At 42.9% G+C, this 22,941-nt stretch overlaps 1 protein-coding gene and 1 pseudogene across 3 annotated transcripts in view; one reads left to right on the forward strand and one right to left on the reverse strand.

Moving 5' to 3' along the window:
- Positions 1-22,941, reverse strand: part of SNX9 (sorting nexin 9) — a 111,154-nt gene that overhangs the window by 64,342 nt on the left and 23,871 nt on the right. For all 3 annotated transcript variants that reach the window (XM_085022972.1, XM_003353171.5, XM_085022955.1), the window contains one exon: positions 1,386-1,472. In XM_085022972.1, the coding sequence (XP_084879098.1) occupies positions 1,386-1,463 (78 nt within the window). In that variant the 5' untranslated portion in view covers positions 1,464-1,472. The remainder of the gene's footprint in view (positions 1-1,385; positions 1,473-22,941) is intronic.
- LOC102162833 (GA-binding protein alpha chain-like) lies at positions 11,100-17,069 on the forward strand (annotated as a pseudogene).

The raw sequence follows: 22,941 nt of genomic DNA on the forward strand, positions 1-22,941 counted from the left end.
AAAATTCAATGGGAGATAAAAGAATCTTTAATCTCGTCTGTGATTAAAAATAGAAGCTATTTACTTATATAATCTGGTATATTATCTGGTATATTACCTAAAACTACCAATATATTTTCTAACTAGTAATTCTTTAAAAAAAACAATAGGTATAAGAAAATACTATCACGACTGAGAAACGGCCGTCCTCTCGGTCACTCCCCGCTCTCCTTCCCCGGGCTCTGTGCCGTCCTCGGCCCCAGCTGGTGGGGCAGGTGCAGCCCCTCCTCCCTCCTCGGAGGCTCCTGGCACCTTTCTTCACATGCATCCTCCCGAATGCGTCCAGAGGGCCGGCCTGTCTCCAGTCCTCATTTCTAGCTCTGCCTTTCTATTTCTAACCTCATGCAAAGCTCTAGGGTAGAGGTGACTATTTACTAGTCTCTAAATTCAACACTGAAAAAAATAAGCTCATTTAATCTTTCCGAAGAAGCGCTTCTTCCTGACTTTCATGCTTTAATAAATCCATCGTTTTCTCAGGTACAAAGGCCAGAAACCTCAGGGATCCTTTCTCACCAAGAGTATCGAACTGGGCACCAAGTCCCCCGTCCTCCCCTGGCTGCCCCATCCAACTCTGCACGGCCTCCTGCGTCTCTCTTCTTTCTACTCCCGTTGCCACCACCCAGTCAAGATCCTAGACTCCAGCCGCACCAACGCATTCACTTCCTTGAAGTGCAGGTTTCATCACGTCACCTCCCTACATTATCAACAATGAAACCACGCAGTGAATCCACTACCTCCCAGATGAAATCCAAGTCTAGAGCTGTCGCCTGGCCCATGGGGCCTGCTTGTCTGCCTCTCAGAGCCTGTTTTCTTAGCCCGTCTCCTACTAGTGTATATATACCACACTCCAGGGACACTTGTTTACAAGAGCGTCCCCAGCAAAGAAGAAAAAGCAGGGCTTAAAGGCCAAGAGATGTGGTTTCCAATCCCTGTTTTGCCACTTATGAGCACCACCCTCATCAGTAAAAAGAGATGAAAAGCACCAACCTCACAGCGTTCACAAGAAGAGACAAAGAGCATATGTGTGCACTGTACTGGGCCAAACAACGACCCCAGGCCGTCAGAAAACGGAGCTGAGGCTGCTGATCACTTTCCAACCTCTACGCCCGCGTCCGGCTGGGATCTACCGGGGCTGCGGCTCCAGTTCTGCCTCACGGAACCCCAGCCAGCTATTTTTAAGGAGGTCTTAATTGTTCTCAATGTTTATATAACAGATGATTATCCCACCATCAACAATGCAGACACAACAGGAAAAAAATTCGTGTGGGTTTGAACGATTAACTCCAAAAACAAAATCTTAAAAACAAGTCCTTAAGGGCCAGATTTACACGTAACGGTTTTCTTACTGGATTTGTAATTGTGATGATCTCTCCTTCACTGACTGTCAGTTCATTATTTCCAGGCTCAGCAGCAAAATCGTACATGACCCGAGCCTATTGGGAATAGAGAGGGAAAAAAAAGGAAGTTGTAAGTGTAAAGTTAACAGTATGAAAACCACCACCGCCATTCACTCTGTAATGTGCTGGTGTGAACGACACTCATGACAGGGCCTGTGGTTGTTTTGGAACAAAGGAAGACATGTCACCAAAATGATTCATGAGCCCTCCTGGGGCTCTCGGGAAGGCGTGCGTGCGCGGCTGCCCACACTGCACGCGGGGATCGGCCCCCAGGGTGTTCAAAATACACCCATGTCACCGAGAGGGGAAAGCCGGCCTTCCCTGCAGCGGGGCGAAGTGGTGATTCCGTTGTCCACCCTGGAAACCCTCACTCTGGGCGGAGGGCCCTCCCTACGGACACGCGGACGTGCGCACACCTAAGATGCAGAGTCCTGAGATTAACCCCTTGCTACTGAACGCACTCCTCCTCCTCTTTTTTTTTTTGCTTTGCTTTTTATGGCCTCATCTGCGGCATATGGACGTTCCCACGCTAGGGGTAGAATTATGGCTGTGGCCTCTGGCCTACACCACAGCCACAGCAACGCCAGGTCCAAGCCGCATCCGCGACCTACACCACAGCTCACGGCAACGGCAACACCGGATCCTCAACCCACGGAGCGAAGCCAGGGATCGAACCTGAGTCCTCATGGATGTTAGATTCATTTCCACTGAGCCACAACGGGAACACCTTGTGGCCTACCTTATAGAAGGAAGTCCTTCTTAAAAATTGGAGATCACAGCTGCCTAGGAAACATACAGTTTGTCATAATAATAAATAAATAATGAAAGCAGCGGTTTGTCCTAGGAGGCAAAGTGAAGTCTGCCTACAGGGCTAGTCACACGGGACTAAAGGAAGTGCATCATTTAACAAGTATTTGCCTCACTCCTGCCATATGGTCAGAAGCGTGCGAGGCCCCTGTGCTGGCCGGTGCCCTTTCTCCACACCTGCTTCATGATGCCTGGAGTCCTTGTGACAAGGATCAAGGATTCATAGCCAGCGACGGAACATTAGGGGGGAAAATACCATTTACTTTGAAATACATCCAAAGTAATAAGATGAACTAAAGATAAAGAAGTAAAACCTTATGTATAGACTCTAGATGGCGGGTTTATGGTGTTCAATGGGAAATGATTTCACCTTTTCCTCGTTTGAAAATTTTCCTAACAAAATGTTGGAAACAAATAAATGGCAGTGGAGTTCCCTTCGTGGCTCGGCAGTCAATGAACCCGACGAGTATCCATGAGGACGTGGGTTCAAAGCCCAGCCTTGCTCAGTGGGTTAAGGATCCAGTGTTGCCGTGAGCTCTGGCGTAGTTTGCAGATGTGGCTTGGATCTGGCATTGCTGTGGCTGTGGTGTAGGCCGGCAGCTGTAGCTCTGACTGGACCCCTAGCCTGGGAACCTCCATATGCCGAGGGTGTGGCCCTAAAAATCAAAGCCAAAGAAAAAAAAAAAAGAAAAAAACGGCAGAGTGCATTCTATCTGTCAAGAAACAGCATCGGCTCCTTTACACTGGGAGGCTGGGAAGGGGACTGAGCGCCAGACTGCAGGCAGGGTGAGAATCCTGGAAGCAGTACAGGTCTCCTTAGGCCACACCACAAAGGACAAGGAAACCATGCCGAGGAATTTTTCTCACACAGCCGCAGGAGTGTACAGCATTCTCCTTGTCACAATGAGGACTAATTTTTTCTAAGATATGTCACACTAACCTCAACCCTTCATGCAAGGAGGGCAGATGAAGGATAAAGGCCTGGGGAGAGAGAGGAGGGTCCCCGAGCCAGGACACCCCCCAAGACAACCAGCTTCCTGGGGGTGGGGGTGGGGGGCTGGGGTGCCGACAAGAGGAGCCTGCTGCTTTGTTTTTGCTCCCTAACGATCCTGGGTGACAATTTTTTGGACCCAGTTTAAGGCAATGAGCCCACACACAGAATATCAACGCCTCTTGTTTACTAGACTGACAACGTGGTGAAACAGAATGTGAAACAAGTCAAAAATAAAAAAAACGGAAACTCCCTTACACATTTAGACATTACTGAACATTTACCCACGGAAAAATGTCTATAAACACTGTTGGTTTATTTAAAACGTTGACTTAGGACTTTTTTCTTTTAACCTAGAGATGCTTCTTAAAAATTAGAACTGAGACTAATTTTAGAAAAAAAAAAAAAATTTAAAAAGCACATCCCCAAATGAGCGTAACATGTCAACAGGCGGAAAAAACAAAATCATTCAGCCTAGAGGTGCAACTCTTCCAAAGTTTAGGCAAGGCTGGAAAGCTCTGGACGGCTCGCCCCCGCCCTCCCTTGACCTCCCCGGTCGGCTCCCTCCCCCCGCTTCCCCAGGACAGCATCCAGACAGATGAAGATGCTGACCTGGGCCTCAACTGCCCATTAGCCCAGATGCGGCCTTTGAATGACAAGGTCCGTTTCTCTACACCTCCTTTTCTGCTGTTAGCTGTACTTTACAAAACGACTCCAAGTATTTTCACAAGCTAGACGGCCACACAGCTGGTCCGTAGATAACGTCCTGCTGTAGTAACACACGCTGTCAATCACAGCTCATCTCCTCAACAGCAACTTCAGAAAGTACCTCAGAGGAAGTGAAGGGCTGGCAGACGGCACTCGCAGAGGTGAGCAATGATCTAGACACAGTAAAACGAACACTGGTGGTGCAAGGCTTCAACTAAGTGTTTCAGGCACTGGACTATTAAGTGTGCCCCTCACACCTGCCTAATGTATGCGGAACCCACCATCCTGAACGCACGTCTCCTTTGGGCACAGGAAGGAATATAGAAATAGTCATGCTTTTCGGCCCACGTGGTCAGTATCGGTTACTCTGTCTGTCTCACATCCCCTCCTTCTGGAAACGTCCTTAAAATCACCCCAGAAACAGATATTTACAATGTGGGCCAAAAAGCATGACTAAACCCAATGGCGAGTCTATAAGCCGGACAGGGAAGATCTGCACTCAGCAGGGCTGCGGGGAGAGAGGGTCTTTTCGCTGGAAATGGTGCGGGGTTCAATGCCTGAGGGGGGGTGGGGGGCCTGAGGCGGAGGAATGTAGAGCGGAACGAGGGAGAGAAACAGCGTCGCACTGACAGTACCTGAAAGACAAGTCCAGAGCTGTGTTTGCCCTGCGGGATGTTTCAATCACCGGAGCCAACACATCTCCTGCCGTGCTGGAGCCACTGTGAGTTCAGACCATCCCTTGCAATCAACAGGGTCCAAGGTGATACAAACCAATAATCCCAAGCCAAAGAACTTGGGAAAATTTTTATTGGGGTACAGTTGACTTATAATGTTGTGTTAGTGTCCAGTACACAGCAAAGTGAATCAGTTCTGCATGTGCACACAGCCATTCCTTTTCAGAGTCTCTTCCCATGTAGGTTATCGCATGGTACTGAGTAGATGTCCCTGTGCTAGACAGCAGGTCCTTGTTCCCCATCTGCTGTGGATACAGCAGTGTCTGTAAGACCAGAGCTGCCACGAAGAACATGTCTGACTACAGATCAGAAAATTCCAAACCCAAGAATTTTTTTTTTGGTCTTTTTGTCTTTTGTTGTTGTTGTTGTTGCTGCTATTTCTTGGGCCGCTCCCGCAGCGTATGGAGGTTCCCAGGCTAGGGGTTGAATCAGAGCTGTAGCCACCGGCCGACGCCAGAGCCACAGCAACGCGGGATCCGAGCAGCGTCTGCAACCTACACCACAGCTCACGGCAACGCCGGATCGTTAACCCACTGAACAAGGGCAGGGACCAAACCCGCAACCTCATGGTTCCTAGTCGGATTCGTTAACCACTGCGCCACGACGGGAACTCCCAAACCCAAGAATTTTTTAAGAAAACATCCTACGTAAAGAAAAACACTGTATATAATATGTTCATTGCTGTATTTTCTATTTTGCAAAACAAAACCAAAAAACAACCTAAAGTGTACAACAGAGAATTTAATAAGTTCCAAATAGCAAGAAAACTGACAGCAAAAAAAGTTCATATGGGGATTAGAAGGTGGAAGGCAATTCTCAGACAATTCTAACAATTCTCCCCTTTTTTTTTTTTTTTTTGTCTTTTTGCCATTTCTTGGGCCACTCCCGTGGCATATGGAGGTTCCCAGGCTAGGGGTCGAATTGGAGCTGTAGCCACTGGCCTACACCACAGCCACAGCCACGCAGGATCCAAGCCGTGCCTGCAACCTACACCACAGCTCACGGCAATGCCGGATCCTTAACCCACTGAGCAAGGCCAGGGATCGAACCCGCAACCTCATGGTTCCTAGTTGGAACCACAATTCTCCCATTCTTAACATGTCTGCTTCTTCCACATGAATCACCATTAAATCTCAGGAAAAAACAGTAAACCTTTAGCAATGTGGCTCTCCCATCTTTAAAACAGAAACACTCAACCAAAAGAATAAGCAGTCTAATATGAGCTTTCTGAATTCGGAAGCCCTTATCCAATTATCCCTCCTCCTTTCCTCCTGAGGGTCGTCAGAAAGCCTGATAAACATGTTTCCCATAGTCTCACCTGTGCCACCGCTAACATATGGCCAGGCTGAGGTCTAAGACAGCTGCATGTGATTAAAAAGACTCTTTCCCAAGAGATATGGATCAATTATGCTTGGGGCATGCTGCTCTTAAAATTTCCAAGTAAGGAAATACAGTTTGCTTCTTTAAATGTTCACGAGCAATGTGTCTGATAGTCTATTCAAGAATATAGTGAAGATGACAGAGTGAAGGTTTTATTTGAACAGTTGTTCTAATAAGAGATCTTTTCCCAGTAGAAGAAATTCCTACAAAGAATTGGTAGTAGCCATTAAGAATGATGAAAGTTTATTTTCTTATACAAAATTTTCAAGAATAAACCACCAGTAAAATTGATATGTTCTCTTAAAAATGTTCTTCTTAAGGAGTTCCCTGGGGGCACAGCAAGTTAAGGATCCAGCATTGTCACTGCTGTGGCTTGGGTTTGATCACTGCTGTGGCTTTGCTGCTATGGCACGGGTTTGATCCCTGGCCTTGGAACTTCGGCACGCCTTGGGTGCAGCCCCCCAACCCCCAAAAAAGTTTTTCCTAAAATGGATCTGCATCAGTTATGCTGAAATGATGCATTGAAAAGGAATTTTTTCTAAACTGGTCAACTAGAAAAGCAACTTGGGAAATTTCCAAAACAAACAAATGTAAACAGAAATTCACTGAGTGTAGGAATTTAAGTTTCCAAGGAACATTTAGAGTAATCTTAAATCTGGAAGTAGTGGAGAGTAATTACACAGGGGCAAAGGGGAAGAAATCCTTCCAAACACTTAACAGTAAATCAACCAACTGCGCCATCCGCTTGCTCGGTACGCCTCCTCCCTCTGCCCCACTCGCGCACGGCAATGGGCCAAGGGGACCCTCCGAACTGAGGTCAAGTTGCAAGCACACTGCTGGAGGTTGGGGTGATTTTAAGAGACTTTCTGCCCAAACTCACCATGGTCAAAGTTTCCCTAGGTATAGGAGAACAATCAGACAAAAGCATTTTAACAGTTATTTGATGTGGCGGCATCAAACTGGCATATCACACACACATTAGTTTACCAAAACTCACTAATATATAAAACACGAGCTACAAAGGAGAAAATCTTTGCCATTCATATCACAAAGGGTTAACCTGAGGTTCTGGAACTCAAGAAAAAGGGCAGCAATCCATCAGAAAATGGGCAGAGGAACACATACACACCCCGCAGAAAAATATAAACGGCCCGTAAACCTGTGGGGAAAACACTCAATTCTACTCACAAAGGAAGACAAATCAATTTGGTAGCTGTAGCCAGATTTCCCTCCACTGGGGACTGTATCATTTAAACCTCTGCCAGCAAAATGTATGAAAGTCATGGTTGTCCATAGCCTCAAACAGAACAAATCGCCCAACCGCTTGCATTTTTGCTCATCTGGAGAGAAAAATTAATGTAGTGTTCAAGATACATTTTACGCTGAGATCCAGAAGTTTCATTTTGAGAATCCATTCTCCAGATGCACCTGTCTGCACTCTGAGTGCCAGGCTATTTCCTGAAGCACTGTCCGCAGTATGAGAAGACTGCAGGCAGCCCTTGTGTCTACTAAAAAGGAATCAGACAAACGGTGGAATATCATTTCAAGAAAATATTATGTAGCAATAAAAGAATGAGAAGGAGTTCCCATCGTGGCTCAGAGGTTAACGAACCCGACTAGCATCCATGAGGATGCAGGTTTGATCCCTGGCCTTGCTCAGTGGGTTAAGGATCCGGCACTGCTGTGAGCTGTGGTGTAGGTTGCAGATGTGGCTCGGATCCCGCGTTGCTGTGGCTGTGGGTGTAGGCTGGAGGCTTAAGCTCTCATTGCACCCCTAACCTGGGCACCTCCATATGCTGTGAGTGTGGCCCTAAAAAGACCAAAAAAAAATCCCCCCAAAAAACCCTTAAATGCTTACAGATATTTTCAGGTGAATATGGTGATGGCACAGAGTGTCTCGTTAAAAAAAAAAAAAAAAAAAGATTGAGAACAATCTCTATTACTGACATGGAATTATTATTAAGTGAGAAAAATAAGCTGCGGAATAGGGCATGTAGTATGCTACGTTTTCCCTAGGTAGAAGAATATTTATATTTGCTAGTATTTCCATAAAGAAGCATGAGATAAGTAAAAGAAATTCTTTTTAAATCAGTTACCTAGAGAGATGGGAGAGGAAAATGGATAAGATCAAGAATGGGAGTGAGATTTCTCTATTTCTTTTCATATCATTTTAACTCTGTACATAAATCACCTGCCAGAGAATTAAAGTGGAGGGGGAGACACCACTTATGGTAGCAGCAAAAGATAAAACACAAAGGAGTAAAGCCGGGAGAGACGTTAAGGGAAACTTTACAACATCCCCGAAAGACACAGAAAATTGGAAAAACTGAAGAATATGGCAGATTGCTTGCAAAAATGGCCACAATAAATCTTCCCATCCCTATATGAATGTCCCTTGCAAGGTGACTTTGTCACTCCTCCCACTGAGAAGTTTTTCTCACCTCTTGACTTTGGACTTGCTCATGTGCTTTGCTTTGGCCAAGAGAGTAACAGCAAACGTGATACAGGCCAAGGCATGAGAAGCACCTGTGCACTGGAGCTTGCCCTTCCCTTCGGCCAGGAACACGTCACGACGGCTGAATCAGCCTGCCTTAGCCTCTACAGGTGAGAGGCCACCATCTACCCCAGCCATCCTGGCTGCACAAGGGGACACCCCAACAGAGAGTGAAGGCCTCCCAAGGCCATCAAGCCTCAGCCAGGCTTTCCAATCCACAAGGACCCCTCACAGCCAACATGCAGAACTATAAGAAACAAGGATGTTGTTTTAAGCCCCTAAGTGTGGGGTAGTTTGTGATGCCACAAAAACTGATTCATACAAAGAACCTCCCCATGTGTTTAGATAGGAAGACCCAAGATCATCAAGACAGCAACTCCCCCTTCAGTAATTCTAACAAAAACATGCACAGAATTTTATTTTTCTGAAAAGGTTAAAACTGATCCTAAGATTCATTTGGACACATAAATAAGCAAGAATAGCCAAAAAATACCACCTCCCCCCAAAAAAACCAAGACAGACAAGAAAAGTTGAAAGTCTATAACTAGTCCCAAAGACATAGAAATCTAGTAGTATGATAAAGGTGGCATTATATTGTTTTAGCACAAACAAGTAGCCATCTGGAAAAAGACTAAAATGAATTCAAAGTGCATCAAAGATTTACAGTGAAAAAAATAAAAGCAACCACATATTTAGTGCCCAGATTGGAATCAACAAATAGTACTTTTTTTTCATTAAAAGGAAATAGATTTACTCAGAGAAACAGCCGATTCCAGATTTCAGGAAAGAAAATCAGAACAAAACCTGTACACAGCAGAAAAGCTGAGCCCAGAATACCTCCTCCTCCCAGATATCAAAGACTCCGGCAAAACCTACTGTGACTGTATCAGAAGGACTTGCAGAGGAGCCCGCTGTGTCCAAATAAGGGACAACATGAGCATCAACGAGGATAACAACTGACGGAAACATCAAACGTTTAAATCCATGAGTTCACAGTCATAAAACTAACTGGTCACCAGTGCAGAATACCAGGCCATCAATTCACTTTGAAAATTGGTAAATAAAGGTGAAAAAAATATCCTGCCTCTCCTTTATCAACTATACCACTAACGAAGTAGCAGGTAAGAGGTTTCTCTTTACAAAAACATTACAGCTAATGCAAAATGGTGCAGCCACCGTGGAAATCAGGATGGAGGGTCCTAAAAAAAAAACGTAAAAGTCCTACTTTAGGAGTTCCCGTTGTGGCTCAGTGGAAGCGAATCTGACTAGCATCCATGAGGACGCAGGTTTGATCCCTGGCCTTGCCTCGCTCAGTGGGTTAAGGATCTGGCGTTGCTGTGAGCTGTGGTGTAGGTCACAGACGCGGCTCGGATCTGGCGTGGCTGTGGTGTAGGCCAGCAGCTACAGCTCCAATTCCACCCCTAGCCTGGGAACCTCCATATGCCATGGGTGCGGCCCTAAAAAAAAAAAAAAAAAAAAAAAAAAGGTCCTATTCTGTAAAGCACAGGGAACAATATCCAATCTCTTGGGACAGACCATGATGGATAATATAAGAAAAGGAATATATATATGTGTGTGTACATATATATGTATATATATGCATATGTATATATGTACATGTGTGTATATATATGTGTATATATATGATTGGCTCACTGCTGTACAGCAGAAATTGGCACAACATTGGAAATCAACTATACTTAAATAAAAAATTAAATAATAAAGGGAAAAATTAAAAATAGTACTACCATATGATGCAGCAATTCTACTCATGGGTATTTATCCAACAGAACCAAACTCAGGGTCTCAAAGAATCACTGGCTTTCCCAAGTTCACTCCAGCACTATTCACAATAGCCACGATATGGAAATAACCTAAAGTCCTTTGACAGATGACTGGATAAAGAAAATGTGGTATATACACACAATGGGATATTATTCAGCTTTAAAAAAGAATGAAATTCTGTAATATGCAAAAGCAGAGATGCATCTTAAGGAGAGTTAATGAATGAAACAAATGAAGAAGGAACAACAGAATCGGAACATTGTTTTTCAATCCTTAATAATTCAGTGCTTCTAAGCCCAGTGCATCCAAAAGGCGACCAGACATTACTTGCTTTTGATGGCTACAATGCCAGTTACATACTTGAAAAAAGAACCTGAATCTTATTGACCCTCTAGACCCGAGTACCAATCTGCAGGAAATACAAAGGAACTTATTTCATTATGCAATGAGGATGCAATAAAAAAAAAATCCAGATGTAGGAAATTATAGACCATTTTCTCTAAAAAAACAAATCTCGAAGATAAAAGCAAGCCCAAGAATGGGGAAAGAGGAAGGGAAGTAGGGGAACCTATAAACTAAGAGGCTAAGACATTGATGGCGACTGCAATATACAGACTTCATTTGTATTTTTTTATCTGCTTATCTTTGTCCTACTCATTTTAACACTGAAGAACAGTTGATTTACAATGTTTCGGGTGTACAGCAAAGTGATTCAGTTATGCATATATGAATATGCATACTTGGTCATATTCCAGGTTATCACGATGTCGAACACAGTACTATACAGTAGGTCCTTGCTGTTGCATTTGTTTTATACATAGTAGCAGGTATATAACTAATCCCAAATTCCTAGTTTATCCCCCCTCCACTGATTGGATTCTAAGGCCAACAAAATAACAAAAGAGATTATAATATTTGAGACAATTGGAAATTTGAATACTTCGAGGTGGTATGATTTTTTTTGGTTTGTTTTTTAGGGTGGCACTTGCGGCATATGAAGTTCCCAGGCTAGGGATCAAATCAGAGCTGTAGCTATTGGTTTATGCCACAGCCACAGCAATGCCAGATCCAAGCCATGCCTGTGACCTACACCACACACAGCTCATGGCAACACTGGATCCTTAATCCACTAAGCAAGGCGAGGAATTGAACCTGAGTCCTCATGGATACTAGTTAGATTCACTTTTGCTGAGCTACGATGGGAACTCCCTAGGGCAATGTGATGTTTAAAGTAGTAAATTTCAAGTATCAAAATGGTATTGTGGTTATATTGTTAAAAGGCTTCCTATCCTTAAAGATATACACTAAAATATTTATGGATGAAGTGGTAAAATATCAGGCATTTCTTCAAAAATAAAGCAAGAGTAAAGGAAGCTGATGGAATGTAGGCAAAATGAGATGACAGGTGCTGAAGCTGGGTGAGGGGTACAGCTTCGTTACACACCCTTCTTTTGAGTATGTTTGACCATCTCCATAGAAAAAAGGCTTTTAAGAAAACTATAAAAAGTTCCAAAGGAAATTTTGGAGAAATTTTAAAAATTAGGAGAATTTTAAAAATAATCTTTCAGTGGAAGAGGATTTCAAGTATGAAACAAAATCCCTAAGTCCATAAAAGGGAGAGAGGGAGAAATTTCTCTTCTCTCCATTTTGCCTGGAAAAAGCCAAAATGAACAAGATTAAAAACAACAAACAAAACCCAGAAGACAAACTGGGAAACATATTTGTAATTTTTAATCAGAGAGTCTCCTATTCTATGAAGGGTAACTACAAATCAGTGAGAAATAAAAAGCTCTTGAAATGTAAAGCCTCACTGATAGAACTAAGTAAGTATCATTTCCCACCTATCAATGGGCAAAAGGCAAATACAAAACTCGGGCTCAGCGTGTGGTGGCGAGGGCAGAGGTTCAGAGAAACAGGAATTCTCCCGTGGTGCTGGTGGCGGCCACAGGCAACTTGGCGACGCCTGCCAAAATTACCAACGCGCACGCTCTCCTGCTGGGAGATGCCACTGCCAGGAATTCCTCCTCTAGAAACAGTCACACATTTGCCAGAGGTTATTCACCGCAGCCCCGTTCGGGAGAGCAAAAGACCAGAAAGGCAGGGACGGTCGGCCAAGAAGGGCGCCTCCACAGAACGGAGTAACCACCACGCACTCCGGCCACAAAGGAGGAGGGCTGGCCTACTTCTCACGTGTGGGATTCTCTCTCATGCGTATTAGATGAGAAAATAAAGCGAGGTACACCTTTTGCATAAAAAATGCACCTGCTTATGTATGGAAAAGAAGAAATCCGCTTCTAAGCTTTACAAGAAATTAGCAACATTGCTTGTGAGGAGAGGAGGCGGCTGGCTGAGGGGAGGGAGAGACAGGAGAGGGATTTCAGTGTGAGCCCTTTGGTACTTTTTTGCTGTTTCGTTTTTGTTTTTTTCTTTTTAGGGCCGCACCTGTGGCACATGGAAGGTCCCAGGCTAGCGATCCAATCAGAGCTGCAGCTGCCGGCCTACACCCCAGCCACAGCCAGATCCAAGCCACATCTTCAACCTACACCACAGCTCGTGGCAACACAGGATCCTTAACCCACTGAATGAGGCGAGGGATCAAACCTGCATCCTCATGGACATTATGTCAGGTTCTTAACCCACTGAGCCACAACGGGAACTCCCCTTTTTGGTGTTTTTTTTTTTTTTTTTAAACATGAACTTAATGCCTAGTCAAAAAAAATGAACAATTAAAAGCACCATCTTGGGAGTTCCTTGGTGGCCTAGTGGTTACGATCCACCACTTTCAATCCCTGGTCTGGGACCTGAGATCCCACCCACATCAAGCTGCTGCACCCAAGGCAAAAAAAAAAAAAAAAGAAAGAAAAAAAGAAAGCACTGTCTTGCATCTCTACTCAACAAGGTCAGAATCTATTTGAGAATGCTTCCTCAATTATAACAAATCATACAATTCTTCAGAGTGTAACTCTAAAAACGATTGGAAGGCAATCAGAATCTATATTAAAGGCTACACATGCTTGGAATTCTCATTCTGAGTAGTTATTTTCACTGCGCACACACACACACATGGGAAGGCGCTTTTATAACAACAACAAAAGTAATATAATGACGTTAAGAAAGGAAACGTTAGAAAATGTTCCTCTTCTTCCCAAAGGGCCCAGGGGTTAACATCACGCACTTGACGGTGCCTCTGCGAGTCACGCAGAGCCAGCGAGAACCACAGCACACGTAGCCTGTAGCCCTCCACGTTTCAGGCTTCAGTCGGCTCAGGACTCTTCCTGTCGCCGCATCTAGCTTGTTCTTTACCCCAGCCTCGAGGTGACTAATCCACTCCTCAACCTCCAGGGCAAAGCACAGGAAAACTCAGCTTAGCTGTGGTTAGTAACCTCGCCTCCACTCCAAATTAAAACAGCTCTACTGTTTTTCCTGATTACAAAATGACATGTGCATTGTAGGAAAAAAAAAAGATAACAATTTAACAACAAACAGCACCCAAACCTCAGCGACAACAGCAGAAAATACACACGCTGCCAAGAGCGGCATCCGTCCCGGCCGCCCCGCCCCGTCACACTGACGGGGTTTTTCATTTCTCGGCCCGAACCCGGGCTGAACTGTACTGACTGGCAACACGGACGGGGATGATGAGCTGGCTCTGGAGCCCGACTACACGGTTCAACTCCCAAGCCTGCAGTTTCACCGCCCCGCCAACTTGGCTGAATTCCTTCAAGTCTGTCTCAAATTCCTCAAGAACACGATAAGGCAGCCCGCAGGCGCCTCGAGATAGGAATGATTAATGAAAGTGATAAATACAAAGGGCTTACGACAAGGACGGGCACAAAGGGCTCAATACATGTGGGCCATCACGACCTTCAGTCTTGTGAACGTTATACATACATTCTGCACCTGCTAAAAACTGTCGCCTGACTATGTCCTCTCTCCCGCCTGCCAGCAGGTCTGGAACTGGCCCAAGGGTTCGAGGAAAAGAGCCAAGAGCTTATTCTCACACAAGGCCATTCTGGAGTTTGCCATGTCACCAAACTGTACTGCACGAGAAGCGGACCCACCTGAGGCGGGGGCGGGGGGGGGGCAAGGGGGGATCCTCCGAACTGAGGTCAAGCTGCACACTGCTGGAGGTTGGGGTGATTTTAAGAGACTTGCTACCCAGACTCACCATGGTCAAAGTTTCCTTAGGTATAGGAGAACAATCAGACAAAAGCATTTTAACAGTTATTTGATGTGGCGGCATCAAACTGGCATATCACACACACATTAGTTTACCAAAACTCACTAATATATAAAACACGAGCTACAAAGGAGATCAGGTAGAACTAAAAAGGCTATATAGTACAGACCAAATAAAATTTTTAAAAGAGAAAAACTAGAACATTAAATGAATAAGTGATACATCAAAACCTAGTAATTAAAATGACTAAGCTAATCAAAGTCAAATAGCAGAAAGCCCATAATGTAGTGACTGGTATTAGACTTGCTCTGTAACCATCTACAGCAAGAAAACTGGACAAAATACATACAACAACAGTTCCTGGATAGTGGGCAGAAGGATAGCAGGGGAGTGAACTCTGAGAAAAGGGGAACACGAGGTGAGCCCCGTGAAGGCGCCTGCTTTTTGCCTTGTGGCACTTTCAGATCCAGATGCTGGGAGAGCAGAGAGCCCCGCGCAGCAAGGCCAGGCCCTGCGGAGCTGAAGAGACAGAGACCAGGATTCCAGGGGGTCAAAGCACTGAAATATGAGGACAAACTACGGGAGAGACTCAGTGAAAAAGCTCCAGAAACCTGTGCCACGGTCTTCTTGAGCCTGTTGATAAATATGAAACTGCACATAGTCAAGAAAACTGCTTTAAAGCCAAGCCCAGAAGGACTCCTGGGAGCTGCAGGCTGAAAAACTTCTCCAAGATCAGGGGGGCGCAGAAGGCACTAGAGCTCTGACTTAGCAGGGTGAGGAAAGGCCACTGAACACACCCAGAGCTGGTGGTCAGACCCCCTTAGGGCTGGGGTAGGGCGAAACGTACTCAGGATAAGGCTACTCTGGACCCTCCCGAGCAAACGTTAGAAATAAGCCTTGAAAAAATCATACTGATTCACAAGTAACTTGACTGGCCACCAGAACACACCTTAACACCTTTCAAAGGGAGACAGCAAAATCCAGACACTCAACAACATGCCAACACAATGTCTAGTATCAATAAAAAATTAACAGACAAGCCAAGAAACGCGAGGAAATGTAATACAGGACCAAAATGTCAGTCAACAGAAACAAACCAAGAAACGACAGACAGGTGGTTGACACTTGTGGAAGCGTTTCAGGGACACTCTGCTACTGGACAGCTCTAGGTGAGATGGAAGCCCAGCGGGAGGAAGCAGACAGGCTGAGATTTAAAGTAATTCAACACTGGTGAAAAGGGAAACAGAGGAGCTGACAGAAACTGGGACTGATGAAACAGAGAAAGCAGAATGCACAGAAGAAAGCGCTGTAGAACAAACCATACCCCAGCTGAATGGTAATCCTGGCCATAGACATCAATGAGCCAATGGACAACTTAAAGAAACTACTAGAACCAAGACTACAGTATTCTCTGGATGCTCATGGCCTGCAAGATAGTCAACTGGATCCAGAATGAAGTTTATCTGACCAAGGAGTAAAGACAGATGGAACTGTATGGCTTAGTGTAACAGGTAATTTCTTATCAAGGAAATGAACCAAAGCTAAACATCCTGGAAGCTGGTACACCTGTGGGAAGAGCTGAAGTCATTATTGATCCAGATGCCCACCACACTGAAGCAGAAGCACCTCTTACTCAGGAAGCTCAAGTGATAACTCATGAGGGCACAACACACATTACAATCATTTCAGGTGAAACCTCAGAACAAGTGATGAGATGGGCTGTTGCACTTGAAGGTTACAGGGAAGAGCAAGAACGTCTCGGGTACCCTAGGCTCTCAGACAGTGGTCCACAGACCAAGTCCTGCATTGGGTGGTTTGGGTAAGGAAGGACTTCCACATGACAGAGACACACCTCACGACGCTGAGTGTTTCCAGAAGAGCACTATGTAGTCTCAACCAAGAAAGTTTTTTTCAGTGGGTCCTTGGGGCAGAAATCCTCTGGAGTCACCTGGAGCTTCTTGTGCTGGCCAGTCAAGAACAGCTGAGTGAAGCAGTTAACAACTAATCAGCCTGTGCAAATCATTCCAGCATCAGTGCAGTCTGTGATACCAACTACCTAAAGCTATAAACACTAGTGCGAAGGCAGGTAAGAGCGCAAAGAGCTCCAAGGATTTCAGAAGTTCACCTGAGAACAGAACAGAAACAATGGTCAAATCCAACTGGGGCCGTTTTTGCTACAACTTCTCACTGACGAGGATGCTTGAGATTGCACTTCTTGGGTTGGTGACGAAAGAGAATTTAAGCTAAATCAGGCTGAACCGGATGCAAAGAAATGGGGACACTAAAAATAAACCCACAGTGCACCATGAAAAACTCAGTCATGCATTAAGGTGGTATGATGATAGGGATTTGATTTGTAAAGTTCAAGACAAGAGATCTGTATACAAGTTTGTTTGTGACTTGAAGATTCTTATTGGATCCAGAGCAGCAGAATTAAAACATTTGGTCACAGAATGTGAACAGAAGAAACTTGCAAAGATGTAGCTCCACAGAACTGTCCAGCCACAGCAGAGCCCTGGCTACTGCATCTCTGCAAACAGAAAAGGATAACTGAGTCCAGGACATTCTGGGATCCAAGGTCTTTTTTAAATGCTGTAGCAAGTATTATTCTCATCTTTTTTATTGAATTTGAATCTTTTTTTATTTCTAGACTGCATAAGCTGATGCATGGGTTTTTAAAATAAATACTTTGCACCCCTGTGAATGTGGATCTTTTTACTTGGAGCATATATGTTAGAAGAACGTGTGTGCTAAAGGATCTCCACCATGTCGTGAGGCCAGTTCCCTGTGGCATACAGTGTGTTAACAGTCAGGAAAGCTAAACTGGCCAGTGTACACGTCTGGCCCTACCAAAAATAGCCGGCAGCATCTGAGGATGAAAAATAAATGAAGTATCTCCAGGAAACAGTCTGGTTTAACTATTTTTGACAATATAACTGCTTCCCCTCTCTTCTGCTTTAGATGTTGCTTTTTACACAGAACCAGAAAATAGAATTTTTCACATCTAAAGCATGTATGCCTATTTCATCTAATCAAACAGAGTTAAAATAGTCATATCAAATAAAACTATAATGTTAATAAATTACTAACTTTAATAAGCTGATAATCTTAGGTAATTTATCTATCTGCAAGCAAAGGATAATAAAAGACTGGCAGAAACGCAGTGCTGAAGGAGATCCAGGTTTAAATCTGATTTTTTTTTTTTTATCTTTTTTTGCCATTTCTTAGGCTGCTCCCAAAGCATATGGAGAGTCCCAGGCTAGGGGTCCAATCGGAGCTGTAGCCACCTGCCTATGCCAGAGCCACAGCAACACTGGATCCGAACTGCGTCTGCAACCTACACCACAGCTCACGGCAACGCCAGATCCTTAACTCACTGAGCAAGGCCAGGGATTGAACCCGCAACCCCACGGTTCCTAGTCAGATTCGCTAACCACTGAGCCATGAGGGAACTCCAAAATCTGATTTTACTCAAGCCAATTTTAAGGCTACATTGTATAGATTATTCGTAATGTCAGGCCGAGAATTTAAATTATTATAAGAGAGGCATTAAATTCTAACAAACCAACTATTATAAAAATTCTCAAATTATTTCTTTTCCCAGAGATTTTAAAAACTGAAAAAATATACCTCAATCAGAAAATGAAAGTTTGGTTTAATTTGGGGAAAAAAAAAGAAATGACAGACATAATAAAACTGACAGACACTTTGGAATAACTATGACAAATATGTTCAGGGACTAAAAGGAACACATGATCATAATAAAGACAAAATGGATGTTATAAAAAGAACCAAATGGAATGACTAGAGCCATAAAATACAATTTCTCAAATGAAAAAAATTTACTGGATGAGCTTGATAGACGATTAAACATTCCACAAAAAAAAATCAAGGAAAAAAAAAGAGAAATCATCAATGAACTTGAAAATACAGCAATAGGAACTATTAACAGAAAGAAAAGAGGCTGAAAAAATAAGCCATGTGAGACAGTAACATGTAGTCTAACATGCATGCAACAGTAATCCCAGAAGGATGAGGCGGAGAAGAGAAAAAAAGCAGTGACGGCAGAATTTCCCCAATTTTATGAAAATCATAACCCACAGATCCAAGAAGCTGAATAAATCTCACAAAAGAAAAACACACACGGGAGAACTACACAAGGAGGAGTTCCTATGTGGTTTGGAGGGTTAAGGACCCAGAGATGTCACTATAGCAGCTTGGGTTACTGCTGTGGTATGGGTTCGATCCCTGGCCAGGGAATTTCCACGTGCTTCGGATTTGGTAAAACAAAACAAAACAAAAAACCCACAAGAAAACCTACACAAAGGGATACTATAATGAAATTGCAGAAAGAGAACTCTCTTAAAAGCAGCCAGGGGAGCAGGGGAGGACAATTAGATATGTGACATACTCCTCATCAGAAACAATATAATCAAAACCCATCTTCAAAGTAGTGAACAATAATAAAAACTATCAACCTAGAATTCTATATCCCGGAAAAACACCCTTCAAAACTCAAGGTGATATAAAGACATTTTCAGACAAACAAAAGCTGAGAGAATTTGTCACCAGCAAACTGACACTATAAGTAATGTTAAAGGAAGCTCTTTAACCAGAAGGAAAATGACACTAGATAAAAATCTGAATCTACACAAAGGAAAGAAGAGCATCAGTAATGAAAATATGTGCGCCATAAAAAACCTCTCATTGTTTAATTTCCCTAAAAGACAACTGACTTTAAAAAGATAACTGAATAACAGCAGTGCATTGTGGGGCTTATAATACTGAGAAATAAAATGAACAACAAAAAAGCACAGAAGACAAGAGGGAGACAGAGAAGTATACTGTTACAGAGTGTTAAGTGCTGTAATATTGTTTGAAGTTAGAATGTTAAGGTATCAATGCATACCGTGAACTTGAGGGCAATTATAGAAAGAAAAAAGAAATAAACATATATGTATGTATGTATGTATGTATGTATAATAAGCCAAAGGCGAAGATAAAAGGGAATATTCTTTTTAAAAAATGGAACAAAGAATAGATGGGGCAAATAAAAAACAAACAGTAAGAAAGTGCACTTGAAACAAATCACTAATTTTATTAAGTGTGAACACTCCAATTTTATTTTATTAAATGTGTATATACTCCAATTAAGAGAGATTGTCGATAAAAAAAGACCCCAACAATAGCTATCTACAAGAAATGTACTTTAAGCATAAAGAGACAAGACTTCGAGCAAAGGGATGAAAGGTAAGAAAGATGGCAGTCCTGCTGCCAAGGTGCTCGCTTCCACCAGCACACGGGATGCGACAGCAGAGAGAAGCGGCCCGGACCGAATCACCCTGCTAGCCGGCTGGGTGACAACATCAAACATGTGCCTAACATAACCAAGATTTAGGATCTCTGAACATCTGTCCGATGTGACTCTGGATGTGTGTGGAAGAAAGAGACAGGTACATGTCACTACGAAACTACCCACGAGAGACAGGAAAGGGTGAGCAGCGAAGAGAGAAGGAGGATACGGGGCGGGGCTTTTATCCTGAAGTTGACGGGTCCCAGAAAAAGGCCAATAGAACAAAATGTACCTCAGAAGGTAGACAGCATTTCAAAAACAGGGAGCAAACTTGAACTTGCAAAAAAAAAAAAAAAAAAAAAAATGTATGCCAGGTACTAGATGTACTTTCCAACTTTAAACAACTCAAATACTGACCAAAATCCATGAAGGAAGAGTTTTCAGGCAGACAGGAGGGAGCCTCGAGAGATGGCGAAAAAGGAGGTGAGCCCCAAACTGCCACAGTCGGGAAGGGGAACGCAGGCAAAGCGACGGCGGAGGCTGGGATTCTGGGGAGGCCCAAGAGGTGAGCGACCACGGGACAGAGTGTGGGAAAGAGCTGCAGAAAGACTGTTCCGAATCTGCAGAGGGACGGTCCCCATGGGTCTCCAACTGAGACCTCATCAGCACTTGCAGCAGGAAAACAGCCCCAAGGCGGAGGAGCAGGCAGAACCATCTCCAGAGGTCACCCAGAGTTGTTGGGCCTGCCTAAGTCATTCCGACAGGTGCGCTCAGCAGTGAGGAGAAAAAAAGCCCTGCAGTAAAGGCTGAGCTGATCACACCTTCCAAAGATAAAAGCAAGCCTGAAAAAAATCAAACTCTTTTGAAGTACCTTAACTGCGTCTCCGAAACAGCTTGGGAATGTTTTGAAAAAGTATACAACTATCCAGCACCCAAAAGGTAAAATTCACTATGTCTGGTATCTAATCAAAAATTACCAGGCATAGGACTTCCCCCGTGGCACAGCGGAAACGAATCTGACTAGGAACCATGAGGTTGCGGGTTCAATCCTTGGCCCTGCTCAGTGGGTTAAGGATCCGGCGATGCCGTGAGCTGTGGTATAGGTCACAGATGCAGCTCGGATCCAGCGTTGCTGTGGCTCTGGTGTAGGCTGGCAGCTGTAGTTCCGATTGGATCCCTAGCCTGGGAACCTCCATATGCCTCGGGAGCAGCCCTAAAAAGACAGAAATGACAAAAAAAAAAAAAAAAAAATTACCAGGCAGGAAAACAGACTCCTAATGAGGACAGAAGAAATCAATGCAAACTGAAATGCAAACTGATAAGCAAAAGTTGAGAGAATTCAGCAATACTAAACCAGCCTTACAACAAATACTAAAGAACTTCTCTAGGCAGAAAAGAAAACACAGCAACAGGAAACAAAAATTCCACAAATGACAAGGCTCACCAGTAAAGGCATAGATACAGTAAAGATACGAAATCATCCATGCACAACTATGCCACCAAAATCTGAAATCATGAGAAGAGGTGGGTACAAATGCAGGACACTGGAGATGAACTTGCAATTAAGAGAACAACAACTTAAAACAATCTCACATACATATAGACTCATATCAAAACTTCAGAATAACTGCAAACCAAAAATCTACAACTGATACACAAACAAGGAATCTCTGAGGAAGTATATCTCATAGTAAATAAGTGCGTAATCCACCATGAAGGGGGTCATTTGACATCATTCTTGGAATGCTGAAGTCTTCTTAGATCTTACTCTGATTTCCTCTCCATCAAAGAACTTATGATAATTATAATTAAATAATGACACTGTACAATTAAATAATACAGCTCTACAACTGTATTATTAATAACCATTTCTCTCCATGGTACAATGTAAGGTCTATAATGTCTTGTTTATCACACACCTAGAATGGTGTAATGCCTATACTGAAGAATCAATAAGATGTAACAAATTGTGAGGATGTATTTATATAGTTACACTGTTTTTTAACCAACTTATGCATTTTATATTTTACTTATTTTCAGATGGTGTATTATTTTTGTTATTCTTACCACTTAAGTTATTCTTTTTATTATGCTATATAAAATATTTAATGGTATATAAGGCTTTCTTCTTTATAAATTTTAGTTGCATAATATAGATGATTTTAATACAATGCTAATATTTAAAGAAAAATTGAAATGTAATAGATAATACTAAGTAGTAAAGATGAAAGCCATACAAAATGGGATAAAGTATAGAATAAATTTCCTATTTGTCTCAGCCTATTTTCCATTCCACTTCTCCAAAGGGAGTCACTTAATCTGTTTCTTAAGATCCATGATATAATAATCTGTGTGAATGTAATTGTGTTTAAATATATGTATTTTATTCTGTAAAAAAAAAATAAAATTAAAATTAAAAAAAAAATCAATGGAAACTGAAATGTCTACTAATTCTATCATCAGTGACAAGGTTAACATTAAACATTAGTTATAATAAACATTAAAAATTAAATATTAATTTTGAATTAATTATATAGTGATATAACAATGAAAAACTCTAAGATACACATTTTGAATGATAAAAGTGTGTCACTGAACAATAATATGATCCCATTTATTAAAATTACATGTACACTTGGGCATAACTGTATTTTATAAGTCTCTGGAAGGATGCATACACAACAAGTAAAAATTATCCCGATGAGGCTCAGAGACAGTAAAGAGGGCTTCAATTTGCTACTATAGACAGAAGTGTGTGTTTTCTTCTTTGTTGTTTGTTATTCAGGTCACTTTAGACCAATGTATTCACAAAATGTATCCACTCAAAAGATGTATACAAAACGCATGACAAAGTAACCAAAGCTGGGGGCTAGCCCCAGCAAAGTCTAGTATTTGTTCAACAAAAATTTCTTGAGTGATTGTCACATGAAATACCAGTTACTTAGAAAAAAACTGCTGTTTAGTAACATTAGGTTGCTTATGTATGTTATTTTTCTAAATCATAAAGGGAAATGAATTAATATGTAAGCATTATTACGAATTCCTGATTGTTGGTAAAATGATGAAATTGAACAACAGATAATTAACTAAATTTTTTGTCTTTTTAGGGCCGCACCCACAGCACATGGAGGTT

Source organism: Sus scrofa, chromosome 1, assembly GCF_054392235.1.
Source record: "Sus scrofa isolate SSC_HxYL_T2T_F1_AM1 chromosome 1, Sscrofa_HxYL_maternal_Yorkshire_Landrace_v2.0, whole genome shotgun sequence".
NCBI classification, from domain to species: Eukaryota; Metazoa; Chordata; class Mammalia; order Artiodactyla; family Suidae; genus Sus; species Sus scrofa.